At 38.1% G+C, this 20,219-nt stretch overlaps 1 protein-coding gene across 14 annotated transcripts in view; it reads right to left on the bottom strand.

Annotated features, from left to right (window-relative positions):
* The window catches only part of LOC119740218 (1-phosphatidylinositol 4,5-bisphosphate phosphodiesterase beta-1-like), a 116,208-nt gene that overhangs the window by 94,280 nt on the left and 1,709 nt on the right, over positions 1-20,219 (bottom strand). For all 14 annotated transcript variants that reach the window (XM_038215439.1, XM_038215440.1, XM_038215438.1 and 11 more), the window contains exon 2: positions 7,754-7,831. In XM_038215439.1, the coding sequence (XP_038071367.1) occupies positions 7,754-7,831 (78 nt within the window). The remainder of the gene's footprint in view (positions 1-7,753; positions 7,832-20,219) is intronic.

Below are 20,219 nucleotides of genomic sequence, written 5' to 3' on the forward strand. Positions count from 1 at the left end.
CTTGGACTGACTGCTACATTTTTATTGACACACGCTGTACAAGTATGCTTCAAGTGACACTTGGCTGAGAACCTGGGTTTTTTTTGCTGAGCAAATATGCACGGCGTTCCAGCAAAATGACAGAACTGGCCAGAGGTTGAAATGAGGAATTGTGGGTATTATAGGAAAGACACTAAAATTCTCTTTTTACAATACTGTTTTTGTTGCACTTCAATCGGACATTCCGTTGACAAGTCATGGCTGTTTAAAGTTTGCATTTATCGACATGTTCATAAAGTAAAGTACTGAGAAAAAGGCCTTTCAAGATTCGAGTTTTGTAGTCGTGAAAATGAAAGATGCCAATTGGTTTACCTAAAATACACTCATACTCCACGATTTTTATGCTATTTCTGTAAACTTTGCCTAGGAGACATATCAAAGATTTCAAATATCAATCAATCTTAAAATTGAAAAATATCACAAACAAAGATTACAAATATCAATCAATCTTAAAATTGAAAACAAATTAACCTCACTTTTTTTCTTTCTTTCTTTTTCATTTTTCTCCAAGTGCTTCGGCCTGTGCCAAGTTCCATCTCATTTTGCCAGAACGCCTCACATATTCACTGCACTAAACAAATTTCTATGGAATGGGCCCCACGCTGCTCTAAACATCCTGTAGCTGGCTAATATTTCTTCCACTACCACCAGGGGAGTTTGCATTACGCCACATGTACATTTGTACTACTGTACAAGTACTAGTAGATCTGCTCGACGGGAATGCATATCGTGCACGTGAACTTGTGCACTACACATTTACTTACATTTGAAAGTACTAATAATACCGTACCAAACTCAGCTTGCACTTGACCTACATGTAAATTATGCATTTCAACTAAATGCTGGTACACACGTACCAATGACGCCTGACCGTGAACCTAGAGTTCCTGTGGTGCACAGAAATATCAAACTGCAGGATTTTTTCTCATGTCTTGAAGCAATTATGTGTTACACACTCTCCACCTGCAACAAGTTATAAAAAAATCAATGGCATTAAAACAGTTCTTATTATTAGACCCGTTTGGATGTGGCATGGTGATATGGGTGGGATGCATAAAGTGCTCGCCTCTCGACCACTGTGGCCCGGGTTCGATTCCGGCTCGGACCATATGCGAGTACACTTGTTCCTTGATTCTCTCCCGTGCCACAAGGGTTTTTGTTCAGGCTCTCTGGTTTTTCCTCCCTTCGCAAAATCAACTCTTTTGATCTGGCTGTGCACCGTGATCAGACACGGGTCGTATGGCGGCTGTTAAAGGTGCATTTTTGCATACCTTTGGCGCAACCACATTGTAACTGTGTCCTTCCCAATTCTGCTTCTCAGCCTCCCAAATTATTATTATTATTATTATGGAACTCATACCAAAAATCATAATGATTTTCTTACATTTGTTAATGAATATGTAATTAATGACCTCAGGAATATGTAATGAAGCAATTCAAGATGGTGGTTTCATCTTGTCGTATCACAAAGTGGTGTCGCGAAGTGTTTGCATGCCAACTAGTTCAGTGAACACACACCTGCAGGGCTTTGTCGCGAGTCGCGTGTACTACTGGAGCGCGACTCGTGCGAGCCTTTTGCATTTATGTGTGCAATTATCGTGCAAAAGAATTTTTGGGTACAACATTTTGGTCCTCAAAAGTCAAGCCATTGGAGCACTTGTCATACATGGTCATACATGTCAAGTCGCGCATATTTCTCTTCAAAAATAGTGCCTTGAACTACCATGTGACCTGATATTAAAAGGTGTTTTGCCAAAAATGTTTTATGCGCTGCCAGTCTTAAATTGACAGATTTGCTCAAAATGCAATGGCTGTATTCACTGCTGAAAATATACAATGTACATATACAATATGTAGGCAAGGCAAAAAGTTGCTTCAGTGCCAGATGTAAACAATTGGGGGTTCTCCACATTGTCTTTGTAATTGGGTCATTCTATAAATTTGGGGTCCACTTTTTTCCCGTCCCTGTTACATCTGACATCTATGATTGTATAATTCTGATGCACTCCTTAATGCAGTCATCCTCCAAGAGTGATTGTGAATAGCAAACTACCTACCCAACAAATAAACAATCATTTGAAGTCATTCTTAATGATGCTTGAATGGCAAATTACAGAGTACCAAGGTAACAGGGACGGGGAAAATGTCACACTTTCGACCCCAAATTTATAGAATGACCCAATTGTAAAACGTGGTATTTCGTTGACTCAGACTTTTGAAGATTGTAGACAATATAAAAGGCTAAAATTTTGCAATATCCAGACAGAAGTGTACCTTGAAACTGGTTATTATCAGTCAGGTATACTGAAGAAAGACCCAGGCAGTATCACTAATGGTCCTACCGGTAATGTGAATTTGCATCAGACAGACTTCTAAATTAAATTAATGCACATAGTTGGCCTGCCTCACTAGCTCAATCATGCACAAAGCTGAACCGTTGATTGGGTAATGGCAGACCAGACATTCAACGTTTCCTCCTCTTGATTTGGAAATAAAATAAGTGAATGCGCCCTACATGTGCCTAATGCCCCGGCACAGTCCTCTAATACAAATCTGGATGATTTTCTACTATGCACAAAGTGACCATAATTGAGTGCACACTTAAGAAAGAAATAAAAAAATACAGAAGCAGGAGAAATAAAATGCAATACTGGGCATTTTAAGATATTTCTCCCACTCTCCTTAAGAGCAATTTGCCAGCGCTTTCAGGACATCAAAATAAAAAAAAAAAACTACTTGAAGACGACATAAGCTTCAAGCATCCACGGGCCATGGCCATTAGGAATGACTCGCCAAGAGCTTTTGTGTTATTTTTGTTCAAACTGCACAATTGATTTGCTGAGAAATTCCGCATAGTGATGATGATGATGGCTATTTGGACAAGTCAATTAGATTGCACACAAGGATCGGGCAAATACAAAATGTATTGATTCCTGATGGTTTTTAAATGGAGATGGGGGTAGTCACCATCGATAGTCATTCTATCAATTTGGGGGTCCACGTTTTTTTCCCTTTCCATCTGTGATTTTAGGCCAAAAAAAAAATAGTACTGCTTCCGTTTTCCCTACCTACCCTATTCTGACAGCCCCTACCCTTTTTTTTATGGGAAAAATGAGGAAAAACACCCAAAACCATCAATTTCTACCTTTTACCCTTGACTATCCTTTATCCGTAATTCCGTCGTTCTCCAAGAGTGATTATGAATAGCAAACTACATGTACATGAACCTACTGGACAAATAAAAAAAAATCATTGAAGTCATACATGTATTTAATTATACACGTACTTGAATGGCAAATCACAAACTACCAAGGTAAGGAACAGGAAAAATGTCACACTCTGGACCCTGAATTTATAGAATGACCAATTTGCAAATTTCCAGCAATTTCCACCATTGCACGCCAAACGTTGCCTTGGCTGTCTTCCATGACTGGCACATGTCAATGCATGTAGGCCTAATTGTTGTGTGCATCATATTTAAACAAACGGCCTTTGGAATTGAAAAACAATTGATCAGTCGTGCATGTAAAGGTATTCATGTGCATCCATGTACAGAATGCAGTCCACCGATGACTTATGTATTCTTTGATTTTAAACTTTTACAAATACAGTCAAGTCCATGACTACCTCCATGGGTACATTTACACGTACATGTATGTAGTACATGAACCGGTGTACATGTATACATGTACATGTACCGTACATGTAAAGTCAATCACAAGTCATCACGTCAGTGCAACAAGGTCGTAACTCGATTCTGCAACAAAGTCGTATCTCGTGTAGTATCCATCTTATTTTTTCAACTTCTTCAATCACAGTATTCTTACAGGAGCACAGTGAAGTGGCTAATGGTAACTTTGTAATTAATTACCCAATCCAACAGACTTGGCACTCCCAGCTACATGCACAATGCACACCTCGGGTGGCAATTGTGCTCCTAATTGTGCGCCTTGGGTGTAAAAAACACCACGTCATGCATCACAGCAGGACAATTAAGGATTAACCCTCCATAGGAGGGTTAAATGATAAATTGAAGCACGTGCATGACGCCTTTACATGCAGTTGATAGCTTTATAAAGATTTAGTGGGCTATCATTTTTGCATCTGTGCACGAATAGTAATAGGAACTTCGTCACCACCTTCGAAATCCCAGTGGAAGGGATGACACCACCAAGGGTGTGAAATCTCTGCTTTTTACCGGATTTCCGCTTTTTTGTTGAGCTTGCCACATTTTGTTTTACGTTTTTTTTCCCGTATGGGGCAAGTGATGTGCGCATGACTTATTGTATTGTGAATCGAGCACAACCCTGTAGCATCTTCATGTAAGTGTCAGGTGCCGTCAGCCTTGGCCAAGTTCGGGCAAGGACCATTAGTCGACTAGTGGTTGATTTGTGACGTACCTTACGCCTGCGCACTAATAGCAACGTGCGAACGTCTCTAGTCAAACGCTGGTCAAAATGTCGTCGCAAAACTTCTGGATCCTGGCTCTCTCCTAGCGTTATGAATGCGCGCGGCTATTGGTTACCAGCGAAGCAACCAACCCCAGTAGGCTGGTTCCAAATGGTCGACTAGCGTAGTCAACCACCGTCGACTAGACAGAGTTCGGGCAAGCGTTAGTCGAACTATGGTCAACTATAGTCCTTGCGCGAACTTGGCCCATGAGTTTGAATGTCCTTTACAGGAAGGGTGTGCATTTACGGGTAGTATGAGAACCGAGAACCCGCTTTTTAGCGAACCACATTTTGTTTTACGGGGTTTTTTTCGTATGGGGCAAGTGATGTACGCATGACTTATTGTATTGTGAATCGAGCACAACCCTGTAGCATCTTCATGTAAGCGTCAGGCGCCGTCAGCCATGAGTTTGAATGTCCCTCGCAGGAAGGGTGTGCATTTATGGGTAGTATGAGAACCGAGAACCCACTTTTTAGCATGCCACATTTTGTTTTACGTTTTTTTTTATTGTATTGTGAATCGAGAATCGAGAAAAAAAACCTCATTGCGACAAAGATGCTTTTCCGTGTGTTTTTTTTTACAATAGGCAAACGTTATCTGGATCTTTCTTTTTAGTCTGAAATTTAAAAATAGAAAGGCACGGCATGTTGAGTTTCATCCAGAGAATCTGTTGATATCACAGGAAGATAAGCAACTCGGCATAAAAATAAAAGCCTGTTGACGTACATTGCATACTGTGTGCATATTAATTATTAAGCTGTGCTCGCATTGTCTTGTGTTATCCAAGATTAAACAAAAAAAATTGAAAACTTCTGCAATATTTTTAGTCCATCGTTGCTATGTTTCCAAACTGCTGTTGCGTGTTTGAAAACGTTTGCCTGTTCACTTGCACTTGCTAAGAATAGAAATAAAGATTGGCAATTTAGATTCAGTGTGTGATAGCAATTTGAAATGAAAAGTAATTTTTGTTTTGTGTGTTTGATTAAACAGGGACTTGAAAATTGATTTCAAAGGATTGGTTTGGTGCAAATAAAGCTAACTTTTACCGGATTGAGAGATACCATTATTCGCACAATTTAATAGTAAATAATGTTTATATAAATTCGTTGACCATAATTGTATGAATTAATTAAGATATCTTTATTCAGGATTTAATAGCAAATAAGGAAATCCCAAATACATACTTGGTTTTAACTGTACAAAAAAATGTATTGCTCAAATATGTAATATAACCAATTTAATCAAATGTGGACAGCAAATCTAAATTCAAATCAACATCTTTACCAAATTTACCAATAGAATGGTTTGAAGTGGCATCTAAATTGTGATAGGGCCTAGTATTGCATTTTAATTTCTGTAGGAATATTGAAGTCCATTCGATTAGTTTATTGGGGTACGGTGGGAGGGGGAGAATACATTTTTAAATTCATCATGCATGGTCGCATAATTTGTGGTTTCCGTGGTAACAAGATCCAGGGAGACACGTTATCATTAATTATGTACAAGAATCCTTGCGTAACGTTTTTTCCCTGGTGTACATAAAAGCCTTCAATGACATTTGAGAAGGAAATTGAGGGACAGAAGACCTGTTTTCGACACGTATGCAAATAGTTGATGTGTCGAAAATTAAGACTCATTTGACTCATACATGTAAACACAGTTGGAATTAGGGACCTGAAGTATTAAAATACAAAAAGAATATATGCCATAATTTTTGTAGGCATTTAACAAAAGGTTGTTTTGCACCACGTGCAGACGTGTGTGTCATTTTGTACAAATGTAGGAATGTACATGTACAATTTGGAAAAAAAAGGTATTAATACAGTTTTGTTAAACCTAATGTTCTGATACACCGTGCCCTCTGGAGACATGCACACAATAGGGAACAAAAGATTGTATACGTCTCCACAGGGAAATTTCTATAGATGAATAGGTCTCCACAAGGTTTTCACAAAATAGATATATGGATTTTACTAAAAAACCTAGGAATTTCCAAAGTATGTTGATCCGTCGCAAATGGTAGAGTTTTAGAAAAGGAATAATAACTCCGAATTTCAGCCAAGGAAATTAATTCTGGTTAAAATGAGAGCATTTTTAAACTGCACTTTCAAACTCGAAAACTTTAGTACACGAGAACAAAGAAATGTCTCCACAAGGATACAAATTCCAGTATGTGTGTTTTACCACTTTAACTTCAGACAAAGATGTTTACATATGCCTTAGGTTGTTTTTAAAGTTGTAATGACAGGATGGCATTTTGTAGTAGAGCCACTGCTAAAAATGGTATTTTTAAAATTAGGGAAAAGATCTCATATCTAGATAAATGTTCTTGTCTCGCTCCCTAAACAATTTTTACAAGGGAGTGAGACAAAAAAAAAATTCTTGAAGCAAGAATAATTTTGATACATTAAGCTAGCATTTAATCAACAATGGGGCCGTTTGGCACCGTTTTTCGGGCCGTTTTATGAATATTTAGCAGGTCAAATGCTGCCTTCCATTTAGAATTTTCAAAAGAATGCTTTCTGAAAGCTCCGCGAAGCTGCGCCAATGCCGTGCCAATGCCGCGCCACTGCACTCTGGGTATGTAGTCCAGCGACTTTCATTTTTTAAAGAAATCTCATATATTTTTTTTGTTTTTGTATCAATATAAAGAGAATTACACAACAAAGTCAATGGCGTTTAAATTGGCTTCACAAGTGTTTGCATTTTGAAGATACATGTACATGTACAACCGAATGGCTACTTCTTGAGTTTGAATTCTGTAAGATCACTATTACTTTTAACATGTTTTTTACTTCGATATTTTCCAAACCTATCAAATGTTTGACATCATACGAATCCCAATTAAATACACAATAACATGATTTTGAATCAGCTTTTTATCGCTCACAACAAAAAAGTTATGATTGTTTTTCCCCGGACCTTCGAACTGTTCAGACATGCACCGGGCCCACACCATGATGCAACCCAGAAAATGTCAGACGGCCCGCCGTTAAACATACACGGAACATGCGTACACGTGTTATTGCTGTTACCGCATGCCATCCGGCATTGGACCAATGCCATGTGCCTATGGTAGTACACCATCAGTCTGGTTCCGGTTGCCACTACACAATATGTCTCGTCTGCATTTTACAAAATTTCTTGACCTTTTTTTTAATATATGATAGCGACCTTCTGTCCACCCCCCTCCCCCCCACCCCAGTAACCTCTCTGGATCCGCCCTTGTAATTATTGCATCAACGATTGACTGCTCACATACCTTCGTTTGATTCTTCCAATACAGAAAGTGTCCATGCTTGTCCACGCGCAGTGTAACCGGCGTTGCTGTGCTGGACTCCTGAAATTTGAAGGGAAAAAAAAATGACGTTAAGTTTCGAACCTGTAACTGTCCTCATACTGTACATGTAGAGTCCTAAAACTGATATAAACCTCAATAGCAAATTCCAAGTCAAAATACTGAGAGGAAAAAAGGAGCAATTCAAATATTTCACAAATTTTTCCAAAATAAACACTTCAAATGATAAAAACATTGTGCAAGCCTTTTTACTTAGTGCAACATTCGGAAAGTAGGTCTTAAAATCTAGAGATAAATATGGGAATCTTGCAATTTTTTTTTCAAATTTTCTGTGTGTGTACAGTTTGTGCATGAACAACTTGCAATCTAAAAGCTGAATATAACACAATACATGTACACGTACTAGTACATGTTTGCATGTAAACTGTGTACATGTAAACTGTGTACATGTATGTCCTATACTTGGACCAGGTGATATTACACACTGACTTTCACTTTCCAATCGATAGGTTTCATTAACACAAGCATTATTTGAACAAACGCAATATACTCATTGCCTAATTAGTGTGTCTTTCTGGATATTCAATATTTCAATGTTGCAGCGGGCTAGTCAGTTGGTAAGTAAAACCATAAGCTATAAAGTGGCATCAACACTAATTAAAGGGAATGTACCCGGTACATGTACAACACTTGCTTTTGCTGCAATTTTCAGAAATAAATGGATTTGGAGGATTAGTATGTTAGGCCTATAGCAAATATTGTTAAAATGACTTGTTTCACGTTTTGGGCTTGTAGATGCTGGAAAAACCAAGAAAACCGATCATGTTCTTATAGTCTGGTTCCCTGACCCCACTTAAGATGAAACAATGAATGTATCTATTGGGGAATTGTAAAGTCAGAAAATCAGTCTAGCAGGCTTGTACCCATTCACAGTTCAAGAAAACGCGGAATAACTACATTTGTAATTATGAAAAATTAGGAGCAGTTTTTATGCAAAAAGCCAGTTTTCTCCAATGCTGGTCGGCCGACCAGCGTTGGAAAAATACAGGGTTTTTTTTAAATGTCAGCACACTAGGAGCCAAGATTTTATAGGATGCTTTAGACTGTCAATCCCTAACAATTCCGTACTTAGGTATTTTGTGATAAGTTGATCATTTCATTTTTTGATGTTTGCAAATGTTGTATTTTCCCTTTAAGTGGCATGCACACTAATTTATCGGTTCAAAAATGAGCAAGAAAAATACAGTTGTTTTTTTAAATGTCAGCACACCAGGAGCCAAGATTTTATAGGATGCTTTAGACTGTCAATCCCTAACAATTCCGTACTTAGGTATTTTGTGATAAGTTGATCATTTCGTTTTTTGATGTTTGCAATCTTCCCTTTAAGTGGCATCCACACTAATTTATCGGTTCATATAATTTCTTTTAAAATTTATTTGATAACTACATGTAGGAGAGGGAGCAATGTGATCCACCCCCTTCCTACAATGTACAATCTGCTTTCTTTCTAAGTAAAAACTCAATCATGGGCCACTTCCAATCCGGAAGACTCATCGCAAATTAGGCGCAGTCACAAATAAACTGCCCCCCCCAAAAAAAAATTCAATATCTCCCAGCACGGTTCACGTCTTAATGTGGGGGATGCAGTAACCATGGCAGCAGGTTCTATTGAAAGCTGTTTATTGATGACCCGTAGACATCATCATGCACACGTGCACAATGTACATGTACGTGTGCATAATGCAAATGATGCATTTTACACACATTTTATTTAATTTATTTATTTTCAGGCATACAAAAAATTAACACTTTGAGAAAAGGACAAGCCTGAGGAATGCCCAGAAGCAAACTAAATCACCATATAAAGGGCTTTCCCGACAACAAGTAAAATACTAGATTAAATAAAATACAGCCGTACAATAATTTCTGTTTTAAGTACTCAATAGAAACATCCACATTATAAGCACAGGAATAACAACAGGTCATTATTACAAAAAAAAGTAATTAAAAAAAACCTTAGTATCCAATTTGAGGTGGAAAAAAATATTTTGCAAAAGCCTTAAACAATACCATTTAAGAAAAACAATGTCTGCACCTTGTTTTGCATCCAGGTAGTCCAGGTTTCTAGTCAATGTCTAGTCATTGTCTTTTGGCCTGTTTCGAATTTTGAAAATTTTGCACTTTACCGATAGACATGCCAATGGACTCCCCACATGCTGACATTTCGACAAAAAGCCAGGAGATGAAATTGACAAATTTATTTTCACAACTTAGACGGAATTATTAGGTGGACATGTCAACTGCCTGTGGTGCATGTGTCGCTTTCCAATGCAATGTTCCAGTGATCCAGTGATGTACTGCATGTTCTCCACCAAAACGGACAATGTCAAAAAAATAACTGGTCTTTTTTTCCCCTTCAAAATATGTCTTAGACTGAATTGTTTAATTTTTATCGGGTCAAAATAAGGCCTCATACTTCTTTCAATGAAAAAAAAAGGGACTGCACAACGTTTCACTGATCCAGGGCACTTTAGTATACGAATGAAATGAAGCACGTGAAATAACCATCTGTGACACTGAGTAAACTGATAATAGAAGATGCTGATTGTTCATTCGATATCCTGGCAATACCAGACACATTACAGCTCAGAATCACCTGAGCCCTATTGTACACTGATGGCTCCCAATCAAATATTGTCATCAGCCAAGAAATTAACTAGTCAGATATCACACCGGTTGGTTTTATTTCATTTTGGTACGTTTTCAAAAAGAAACCAAAATTAAGAGGAGAATAACATGTGCAGTCGACGCTTATATACATGTACTGGTACATGTACATGTACGTATACATAAACAAATTACATGTACATGTATAATCAGATGCACAAAATGCTTTTGAATGTGTTTTATTCTTAACATTTTAAAGACTTTCCCAAATCAAAGCAACAGAGAAATTGGGAGTTTGCTTATTCTTTGTTTCTTTTTTTGGGGGGGGGGGGACTGCAGTATTCTGGCATTCAAATCCCAGGTTTCACGTTCAATTCCTGTTACAATTCATTAATTTGATGTCTCATCATTCAAAAGTCAATAACTGGTGTATAGCTAGAAAAATAGTTGATCAAAACAATCTCTTTTTTATGGTATTGATGGTGAAACTTGAAAAAAACATATTTTATAGTACTGATGTTTATATATATTTCTCATTAAAAGGCATCCGTGGACACAAATACCATGGCAACCAAAAAAATTCACATTCATTATGAATTCCTACCAGTCGGACCAGTCGGTTGATTAAATTCAGAACCCAAAAGGGAGAACGATAGCTTTGGTAACAAGCGCGATCACTATGGCAACACTGGATGGTCTAGTACATCATCAACATGTCTATTTCACGCCAACAGAATCTCCCGCTGGACTTTGACCGCTTCGCCTCCCCTTTGTTTTTGTGTGCGTAACCAGGCGTGCCCACAATTAAGTGAATCGTGAAATTCCCAGGAGGATCGTGGAAATACTCCAGAGCAGAATTACTTTCTGGTTTGATCAACGGTGTACTGAAAGAATGAGAGATCGCTGTCATTTTTTTATTGTTACCGTAGAATGCTGATTTAACTTGAATATAAACTGAACGTCCGCTTTGCCTCTCACATTTTGTGTACAATTGAACTGAGCATTACTGACTGAAAATCACCACAACAAACGACAACAAAATGGAAGAAACTGTTGCACCTCTGTTGTGTTCGTTATAAAGAATTTTGTTTTGTGCATACATGGTATACATACATGTACATGTACTGGGGTGACAGAAAAAATATGAGGACAATAGGTCCTCAGTTGGCCACTTGTCCTCGGTTGAAAAATTTGCATATAAAATGAAATAACAGCCCTTGAAAGTTACCGGTAGGTACAATTAAATGTACCATTGGGCTTCTACACTAGCTGTGGCACACTTTTGGAATATTATACAGCGTGTAAGGTCTCGCCAGTCCATGGAAATTGAGGTCAACAAATTTCAATTTTACAATAGTCATCAATTCGCAATATTTTCTAAATGTTGTAAATTGTAATAATGCTTTCTTTTCTTTTGAAATACCCATTGATTACCCTTGAATGGATGGGCCCAAATCGGACACAAAATAAGTGAAAAAACATTAGACGTCCGTTACACACGTTGTAGATCCTATACATTTGTACATAGTGCCCAGATGTGTTGTAATCTTGTAAAATGTTGCAGGTTTTTGAGGTCAATTACACGCTCTATTATTTCAACTTCATCATATTTTTTCAGAGTCAACAATTTGGGTTCAAATACGACTTCACTGACTACTTCATGCAAAGCTCATCCAAATAACCCAAACCATTGAACTTGTACTAAGACTCCATATCACACAAACAATAAATCAACAGCACGTTGTCTTAAAGGGGGTGTGTCAATCCATTGATTGATGACAGCCGTTTTCCAAATATCGTCGCAGTGTGAAAGATACAGCTGTTGTTAACATTACCAGCAATGGCCAAAGTGCAGATCAACTGGCAGCGAGGGTAGCATAAACGTCTCCATTTCAAAGTTTACCACATGTACTAAATTCAAAATTATGGGAATTTACTCCAGCTTAAAGGGACACTAGGTCCTGGAACAGCCAAATTGGGCTACAAAACGTGCTTTGAACGAGATGATGTTAATCGGAAATAACATTTAAAAGTAGGATATAACCATCCACACAACTATCCTTTCAAAACTGGGCATTTTTTTGTTATTTCTGTATTATGCGTGCCAGAACGAATTTCGACCCCATAAATTCGAGCTGTTTGGATGCTAGTTGTGATTCATTCATAAAGTGTTCCCCTTTTGCGGACGTTGAAGAAACCACTTTTTTTTGCATTGGTGATTGGTCACTGCTGTTCCCGAGACACACAACATGTATCGTACACTGAGAACGACACGAAAAACGTATTCGTACTCCGTCATGTCCGATGTCAACAAGCGGGTTTTTGTTTTTTTTCGGGAACGGTAAGACATTAGGTTGGTTTCCTTTCAACCAGATGTTTGAAATAGGCTAATTAAACAATCCAAAACATAAAGTTTACGGGGATTTCAGGACCTTGTGCCCCTTTAAGTTACAGGTGAAATAGATGCATGTTGCAGACACATACCAGTACAAGTACTGTTTGTACACGCATACATGTGTGTACCGGTATGTTTATGTGCAGACAGCTTGGATAAGAGAAAGATCTTTTGTGTGCAAGGGTGTTTTGTGTGCACGTCCAGGCGATACATTTTTAGTGTTTCATACATGTACATGTAGTCACAAAAGCAAGAGGTCCTCCAATAAAAAATTAAATTCTAGTACTGCACGCAATATGAAGGCAGTTTAAAGTACCGTATACAGAAGTACATGTATACCGAAGGTTATCTCAGAAAAGTCCAGATTTGTGTCAATTGACATTCATAAATTTGTACCTGAGACAGTTTACCCATTCCTATCGGTCAAGAGCCAATCACGTGGGTGGTTTTACACGGTTGATAAAACACCGACTGGTTTTAAACGTTTTTTTCCTGGCACACCTGAGTTCTACATGTACGCCACATCGCGCAGTACACGCCCACGCACGCGCTAATCTCCATATATACAATGTACATGTACATTAACTTAGATTTTACTACTCGCGTGTTTTTAGTACTACTCGCGTGAGGCACATACATGTACCATTAGCTAGAGAGGTGCTTCACAAAACATGAAGTAAAATTGTTGAACAAAATTGTTGGAAATTTATAATTTTTAACTTGGTTTTGACTTTTTGACCGAAAGGCATCAATGAATGGGAATAAATATGTGCTTGACCGGTATTCAACAAGAACGTTTAAAACCAGTCGAAGGGCCTGGTCGCCGATAATGGCCGTCGCTTTCAGCCAGGGCCGTTATCAGCGTCCAGCGGGCCAATTTCATAGAGCTGCTTAAGCACAAAATTTGCTTAAGCACAAAAACGTCTTGCTTAATAAAATCAGGTTACTGGCCAAAACTCCATGCGATTGTTATGTTAAGTAAACAACAGCTAAATACCAGTCACAAGCAATGTACCGGAACATGTACATCACATGGAGTTTTGGCCGGTAACCTAATTTTACTAAGCAACGTTTTTTCGTGCTTAAGCAAATTTTCTGCTTAAGCAGCTCTATGAAATTGGGCCATGCATGGCCATAGCCAGTTTTAAATGTACATGTACTTGTTTAAAACCGGCTAAGCACTTATTTATAGTCCATGAATAAAAATACTTGCATGGTGTGTGAAAATGATATTCGTATTGTAAACATTGTGTTTACACTCTCAGGGTCTGTAAAGGTTTCTACCTTAAAGGGAATATACATCATTTGCTTTTGCTGTAATTTTCAGAAATGGATGGAATTGGGGGGTTGGAAATATAAAGCAAATATAGTTACACTGACTTTTTGGAGGTTTTGGGTTCGAAAATGCTATAAAAACCAAGAAAAACGATCATTTTCCTGTAGTCTGGTTCCCTGACTCCATATAAGAAGAAACAGAGCAGTTTACATACATTGGGGAATTGTAAGGTCAGGGAACCAGTCTAGCTGGCTCGTACCCGTTCATAGGTTTGTAATCGATTGCAAACAAGTACAATGGTCAATTGGGGCCAGTATTTGAAAAAAAGCCAGTTGTTTCCAACGCTGATCGGCCGATCAGCGTTGGAAATTGATACAAAAATACCACTTTTCTTGAAAACGACAGTATACCAGGTGCCATAATTTTACAGGATGCTTTAGACTGTCATTTACCAACATCCTATTAAGGTATTTCGCAAAAACTTGGTAGTTTTATTTTTCGATGTTTGCAAATGTTGTATATTCCCTTTAAGAGTTGAATCCACACAATACATAATTTAACAATGTGAAAGTACCAGTAATTTTACACAAGATACACAGTTTTACAACTGCACTGGGAACAATGGCTTGAGGGGAAAAAATAGGGGGAGCAAAAAAATTTCACCACAGGAATTTCATTGCGTGTCATAAAATGTAACTGCGGGAATATTACTGGTACTATTAGATGTGATGCCCCAAGCAGCCCCATCACTATAGGCATGTGTATACAGTCCACATACGCCCACACTGCTAATGAAAAATGAAACACCATACCGGTACATGTACATGTAGGAGGAGAAAGGTGACTTGTCACAATAATTACCTGGATACAGTGAGTCATTGTCATTTTATATGCCAACCAACCTGGGCGGGGAATTTTCAGGATTTGGGGAAAATAATCCACAAGTGACTTTTTGTAAATGAATGACTTGCAATTTTCGAAATCACACAATCTACACGCACTATACTCTGTAGAAAATGAAAAAAGATCAATTGACGCCGTGTTGGACCTCGGGGTACAAACATGTAGAGCAAAGGTCCTGGCTCTATGGTACATGTACAACACAGGGATTTCGGGAACCCTTTTCACACTAGCGAGCATCCAACATTAAAAGGCTCTTTCAAAAGAATCAACAGCCGACTTGTGTTCAAATTTAGTGTACATGAGTTTGTTTCTGCATTCAATAGCGGACGTTGAACAATAGAGGACAATAGGGTCCCCAATTCCCAATTTGGCGATCGTGTTCAAAACATATCCATGGGAGGTCTTCCTAAAGAGTTGAAGTACAAACAAAAGACGGACAATAGGGGGTCCATGATTGCAGGCAAATACACACTTGGGTGTACCTTTTGAATCACAGACATAGAGTGTGTGTGAATTTTTTTTTTTTTTTACATCATCTTTAATGAGGGTAAACTCCAATGTAAACAAGGCACTGCTTTCCCTGGAGGCCCTCAAGTTTATGAGAAATATGAGACCCATTATGTAGCACCTTTATAAGGATTTACAAGGTGCTGCGCAAGGGCGGATCCAGAACACAATTTTTTGGGGGGCCAAAAAAAAATTTGGTCCCCCCCCAAAAAGTGGGTCTCAAAAATTACGGCGTGGGGTTCGGGGCCCGTGAGGGCCCCGAAAAATTTTTGGATTCTAGATGCTCTGTGGTGCGATCTGAGGCAATTTCTGACCACTTTAACCAATTTTTTTTGAGGAAAAGATGGTGGTGTACTCATTGCCTGCCTTTATTGCGATGTCACATTAAAAAAAAAAAAAAATTGGTTTCGTTTTGGGGGGGGGGGGGGCATGGCCTCCTTTGGCCCCCCTGGATCCGCCCTTGGTGCTGCGGCGTATTGCAGCCAGTGCCAGAAACACTGGGACAAAACCCTTCTCTTAGCAATAAGTGTTACTGGGTTCTTTAACGTGCATGACACAACACACGGGACCTATGGCTTTGCGTCCCATCCGAAGGACGAAGCAATAATGGTAAAGTGCCTTGCTTAAGAGCACAAACACCATGTTCCCAGGGTCAGGATTCGAACCCATGTACCTTGGCATACAAGTCAAACACCGTAACCATTGGACCACAGCACCCCACATGCTAAATTTATAATAACTTAAAAATTTCCAATTCTACATCAGTAAAACAAAAATGTGGCAAAATGAGGAAATGTCTTTGAACGTTTATATTATAGGCCTACCGGTAACTTATTCACCTGGGTCATGTGTGGTGTAACCTATGTACCGGTATGTAACCAAAAATCAACACATGAGATAGTGATTCTCTTTGATCCTGTGATATGCAGACAGGATAGTATACAAATAATGAATGTTTGTGAGTGCAATGGTAAGAATAATTTCATGAGGTGACAGATGAAATGTTCCATTCCACGAGGCGAAGCCGAGTGGAATGGAACATTTCATCTGTCACCGAATGAAATTATTCTTTCTATTGCACGAACGTGAAACATTCAGTATTTGTTTTATATAACACCTGAATAAATCCTTGTCATCTGATTGGTTGACTTTTAATAGCCAATTTATTCAAGTTAAAAATTGTTTACAAGTTTGACAAGTTCAGAGTTATCATATTCAATTTATGCAAACTGTTCAACAGGTTGAGAACTATCATATTCAATTTATCTCAATTTAAAACTTTTCCATAAGTTTAGAACTTAAACAGTTCAATAAGTTAAGAACTTTTATTGCCAATTTAAACACCACAGCGCCACCTTCGGCAACATGTGCAGTGACAGTGCAATGGTACTTCTAATCACAGTGCAATAGTAGGCCTACTTCCATTGCACTGTGCGCTGCGCGCCACGCGCGCGTTGTGCATTGGTACGAATAATTCAATGACATGTGATCAACGATCCACCAATCAGATGACGGGGATTTATTCAGGTGTTGTATAATACTTTTATATAATGCTTTTTCACATGTAGGCCTACGGAATGTAATTCAGATTTTGTACAAAATGTATATATATACAGAGCGTACTTTGCATACATGAATGGTATGGTTCAGTACAATTTACTTTACATCCGTCCAAGTTTTGTGCAATTGATAACATTGAAACTGGGTCAGTCAGCAAGTTCAATTTGGTGAAATGCATACGATACATGTTCAATACTCTAATCAGCATGTCAGATCCTTCACATTAATTCTGCATGACTGCATTACAGTTACCGTGCCAAGTAGTACCAGTTGATTATCGTCTACTTTATTCCGATTCTGGAGGTCTGCAGCCCTCAGACAAAGGGCTTTCATTTTATGCACAAATACCCCCCCCCCCCCCCTTCAAGAGCCGAATTATTGTCTGGCAGCCAATAATTATAATATTGTGAAGAAGTAATTCAAAAACTAAATGTTGGTGGATTTTCGTGTTCAATGTTTCATCCAAAAGTGAATAACTTTTATATCGCAGGCTGGAAACGCTGATTCCATGGTCACATCATTAATTCACGATCCATAGAGCAGTTGCTTTTGTACAATTTCCAATCACCAACATAAAATTATCAGACACCAAAGAGGTACACGTACATGATGTATGCATGTTTATACAGTGCAACCTGATTTGAGTTCAAAAAAAAAGGCTAATGAATTCCAAAAGGGTACCAGTATAAGAATCAGTTTTGCATAATTATGCAAGTAGTTTATGAAATATCACCATAACATTTAAAATGCAGATTTCATGACGCTCTCCTTGAACATGATACAAATACACCACATAAAAGCCTAAGAAACAAAACAAAATCCAGTACCAAAAAAAGGAAAAAGAAACATTACCAAAAATATACATGAAGAAAAAAAATTCTCTCTCCCAACAACCTGAACCAGCCATTAAAAAAAAACGCTTTGTATATGAATCTAAAAATTACACTTGTACAGAAACTGTACTACTATTAGAAATAACTCAGGCTGATTTACGGTAACGCCACAAAAATGTTCCAGTAGGTAGGCAGGGAATTTGTTATTTTGCATTTTTTTTTTAAAGTTTACCAATCTATCATTTTACACTTAGTTTATACCTTACAATGCATTTAATTAGTTGACCTGTTTATTAATTAGTTAATTTTTTTGTTCATTTTTGCAAAATATGACAATTAAAAGTCTGAGATTTGGCCTTAAGTCGGCAATTTGGCCTTAAGTCGGCAATTTGGCCTTAAGTCGGCAATTTGGCCTCCAAAAAGTTCCAGTAGGTTGGGTTGCCATAAGGCGCACACGAAAATTTGTTTGGGCTTAACCAGTTTGTGTCGGAGGATGTTATAACACGCACTGGCTGTTTTTGGTTTTTTTACACAGGCACGGCTGATGGGTTAAGACGTCCAGATTGCCTTGACTCGCCTCCGGGTGATATCTAAACACGCTAATCCCTCGTGTCTTTTGTACACACACACAAAGTCTATGGAGGCGGACCGTGTGTTGATCTTGAATTGGCCGCTGTGTACGGCCAATTGTTGTATAATTTACGCTCCAGTACACATCCCGGACATCCCTCGTGTATTGGAACAATTGAGTTTTCGGCAAGAAATATCGTACAAATACTGTTGAAATGACTCTTATGAATCACTATTTGTGGCATTTTTGCAGTACAATCAGAAATTGACTGGAAAATTTTGCCTTTTGCGAAAATCAAAATTTTCGGCAAAAAAAAAGTGGTTACAGGGAATAAGTCATGGAATGCGCCTAAATAGGCTACTAAATGCGTTTTAAACAAAATGACGTTAATTGGAAAGAGCATTTAAAAGTAGGAACCTATAAACTGTCCACACAACCATTCTTTTAAAACTGGGTGTTTTTGTGTCATTTCAATAAAATAAAGATAAAAAGCTTCAAAATGATGAAGTTTTGGCAATGACGTTTACAATTGTGTGGAATCTCCCTACAACATGTACACAAATGTGCATAGTACAAATCAAAACCTTCAGTGACATAGGCCTACCGGTAGTTTAATAAAAAAAACCAAGCTGAATTTTCAATTCTGAAGGCCAGCAATTGCTAAAACTTTCAAGTGCACTTGATAAAGGCAATTTAAATTGAAGACACTCAACAAATGACATTGACAATGAGATGGGGCATTGGCAATATTGAATTACATGGATCATAATTTGATAAAAGCTTTGGGAGTTCGTTACTTGACCTCTGCAGCACTGGTGCATAATTTTGGATTTTGCAAACGTCTTGATCAAAGCCTCCAAAGCCTCGCCAAGAAAAAAAAACCTTGGGTTAGCTTTTCTCCATCCGATTAGGGTAAATTTTAAAAAAATTAATAAAAGAGAGTTCAACCTAAATTGAACTTGAAGGCACTCTATTTTTCTGATGAGATACCGGTATGTATGTACTTTTTTTTACATGTAGATGAGATTTATTTCTGGACTGTTTATGACCAGAAATGTCCAATACCAATAAAATGGTAGTATCACTATCAGTGGTTATTTGCTGTTCTATGTATTTTGGGTTGGTTCTTTGAAAGGCGGTTGATGCAATTTCCAAGCCGTATGGTTTTTATACTCGTGCACTGTGTATTAATAGAGTACATTTTGTAAGAACATAAACTTTTGTGTTCACAAAATGGGTTCGTTGAACCATCGGTGTCTGAGTATAGACCCAAAAAAATGCTTGTGAAATTTCGAACATATTCATATGTTAATTCAATGTGTACAAAAAGTGTGTTGAGCACCATATTTATTTCACATTTATTCCTGGTTTCATGACAGGGCAGTGGCATCTGCTTCATGTATCTAGGCCAATGCCATTTTTTTTTCAGTTAAAGAGTGCCACTGAAGATGTAGGTTTTAAATTTACCCACTTTTTTTAGAAGATCAGTTAGGCCAAAAAAAAAAATAAGTCGGTCTCTGGTCAGCGCACGCGTCGATTTTAATCATGCGCGTCAATTTTTTTTTTTCAAAATGTTCCGCGGTAGGTCCAACAGCGCCCTCTATTGCCGCACCTGCTCAATTTTTTTTTACCAAAGAGCACCAAGGAATGGGAAATTGCACCAAGGCAAATGATCGAGAGCACCAAGGCAAATTATGGAGGACACCAATGTACATGAG

Source organism: Patiria miniata, unplaced genomic scaffold (genome assembly GCF_015706575.1).
Source record: "Patiria miniata isolate m_02_andy unplaced genomic scaffold, ASM1570657v1 HiC_scaffold_5, whole genome shotgun sequence".
Lineage (NCBI taxonomy): Eukaryota > Metazoa > Echinodermata > Asteroidea > Valvatida > Asterinidae > Patiria > Patiria miniata.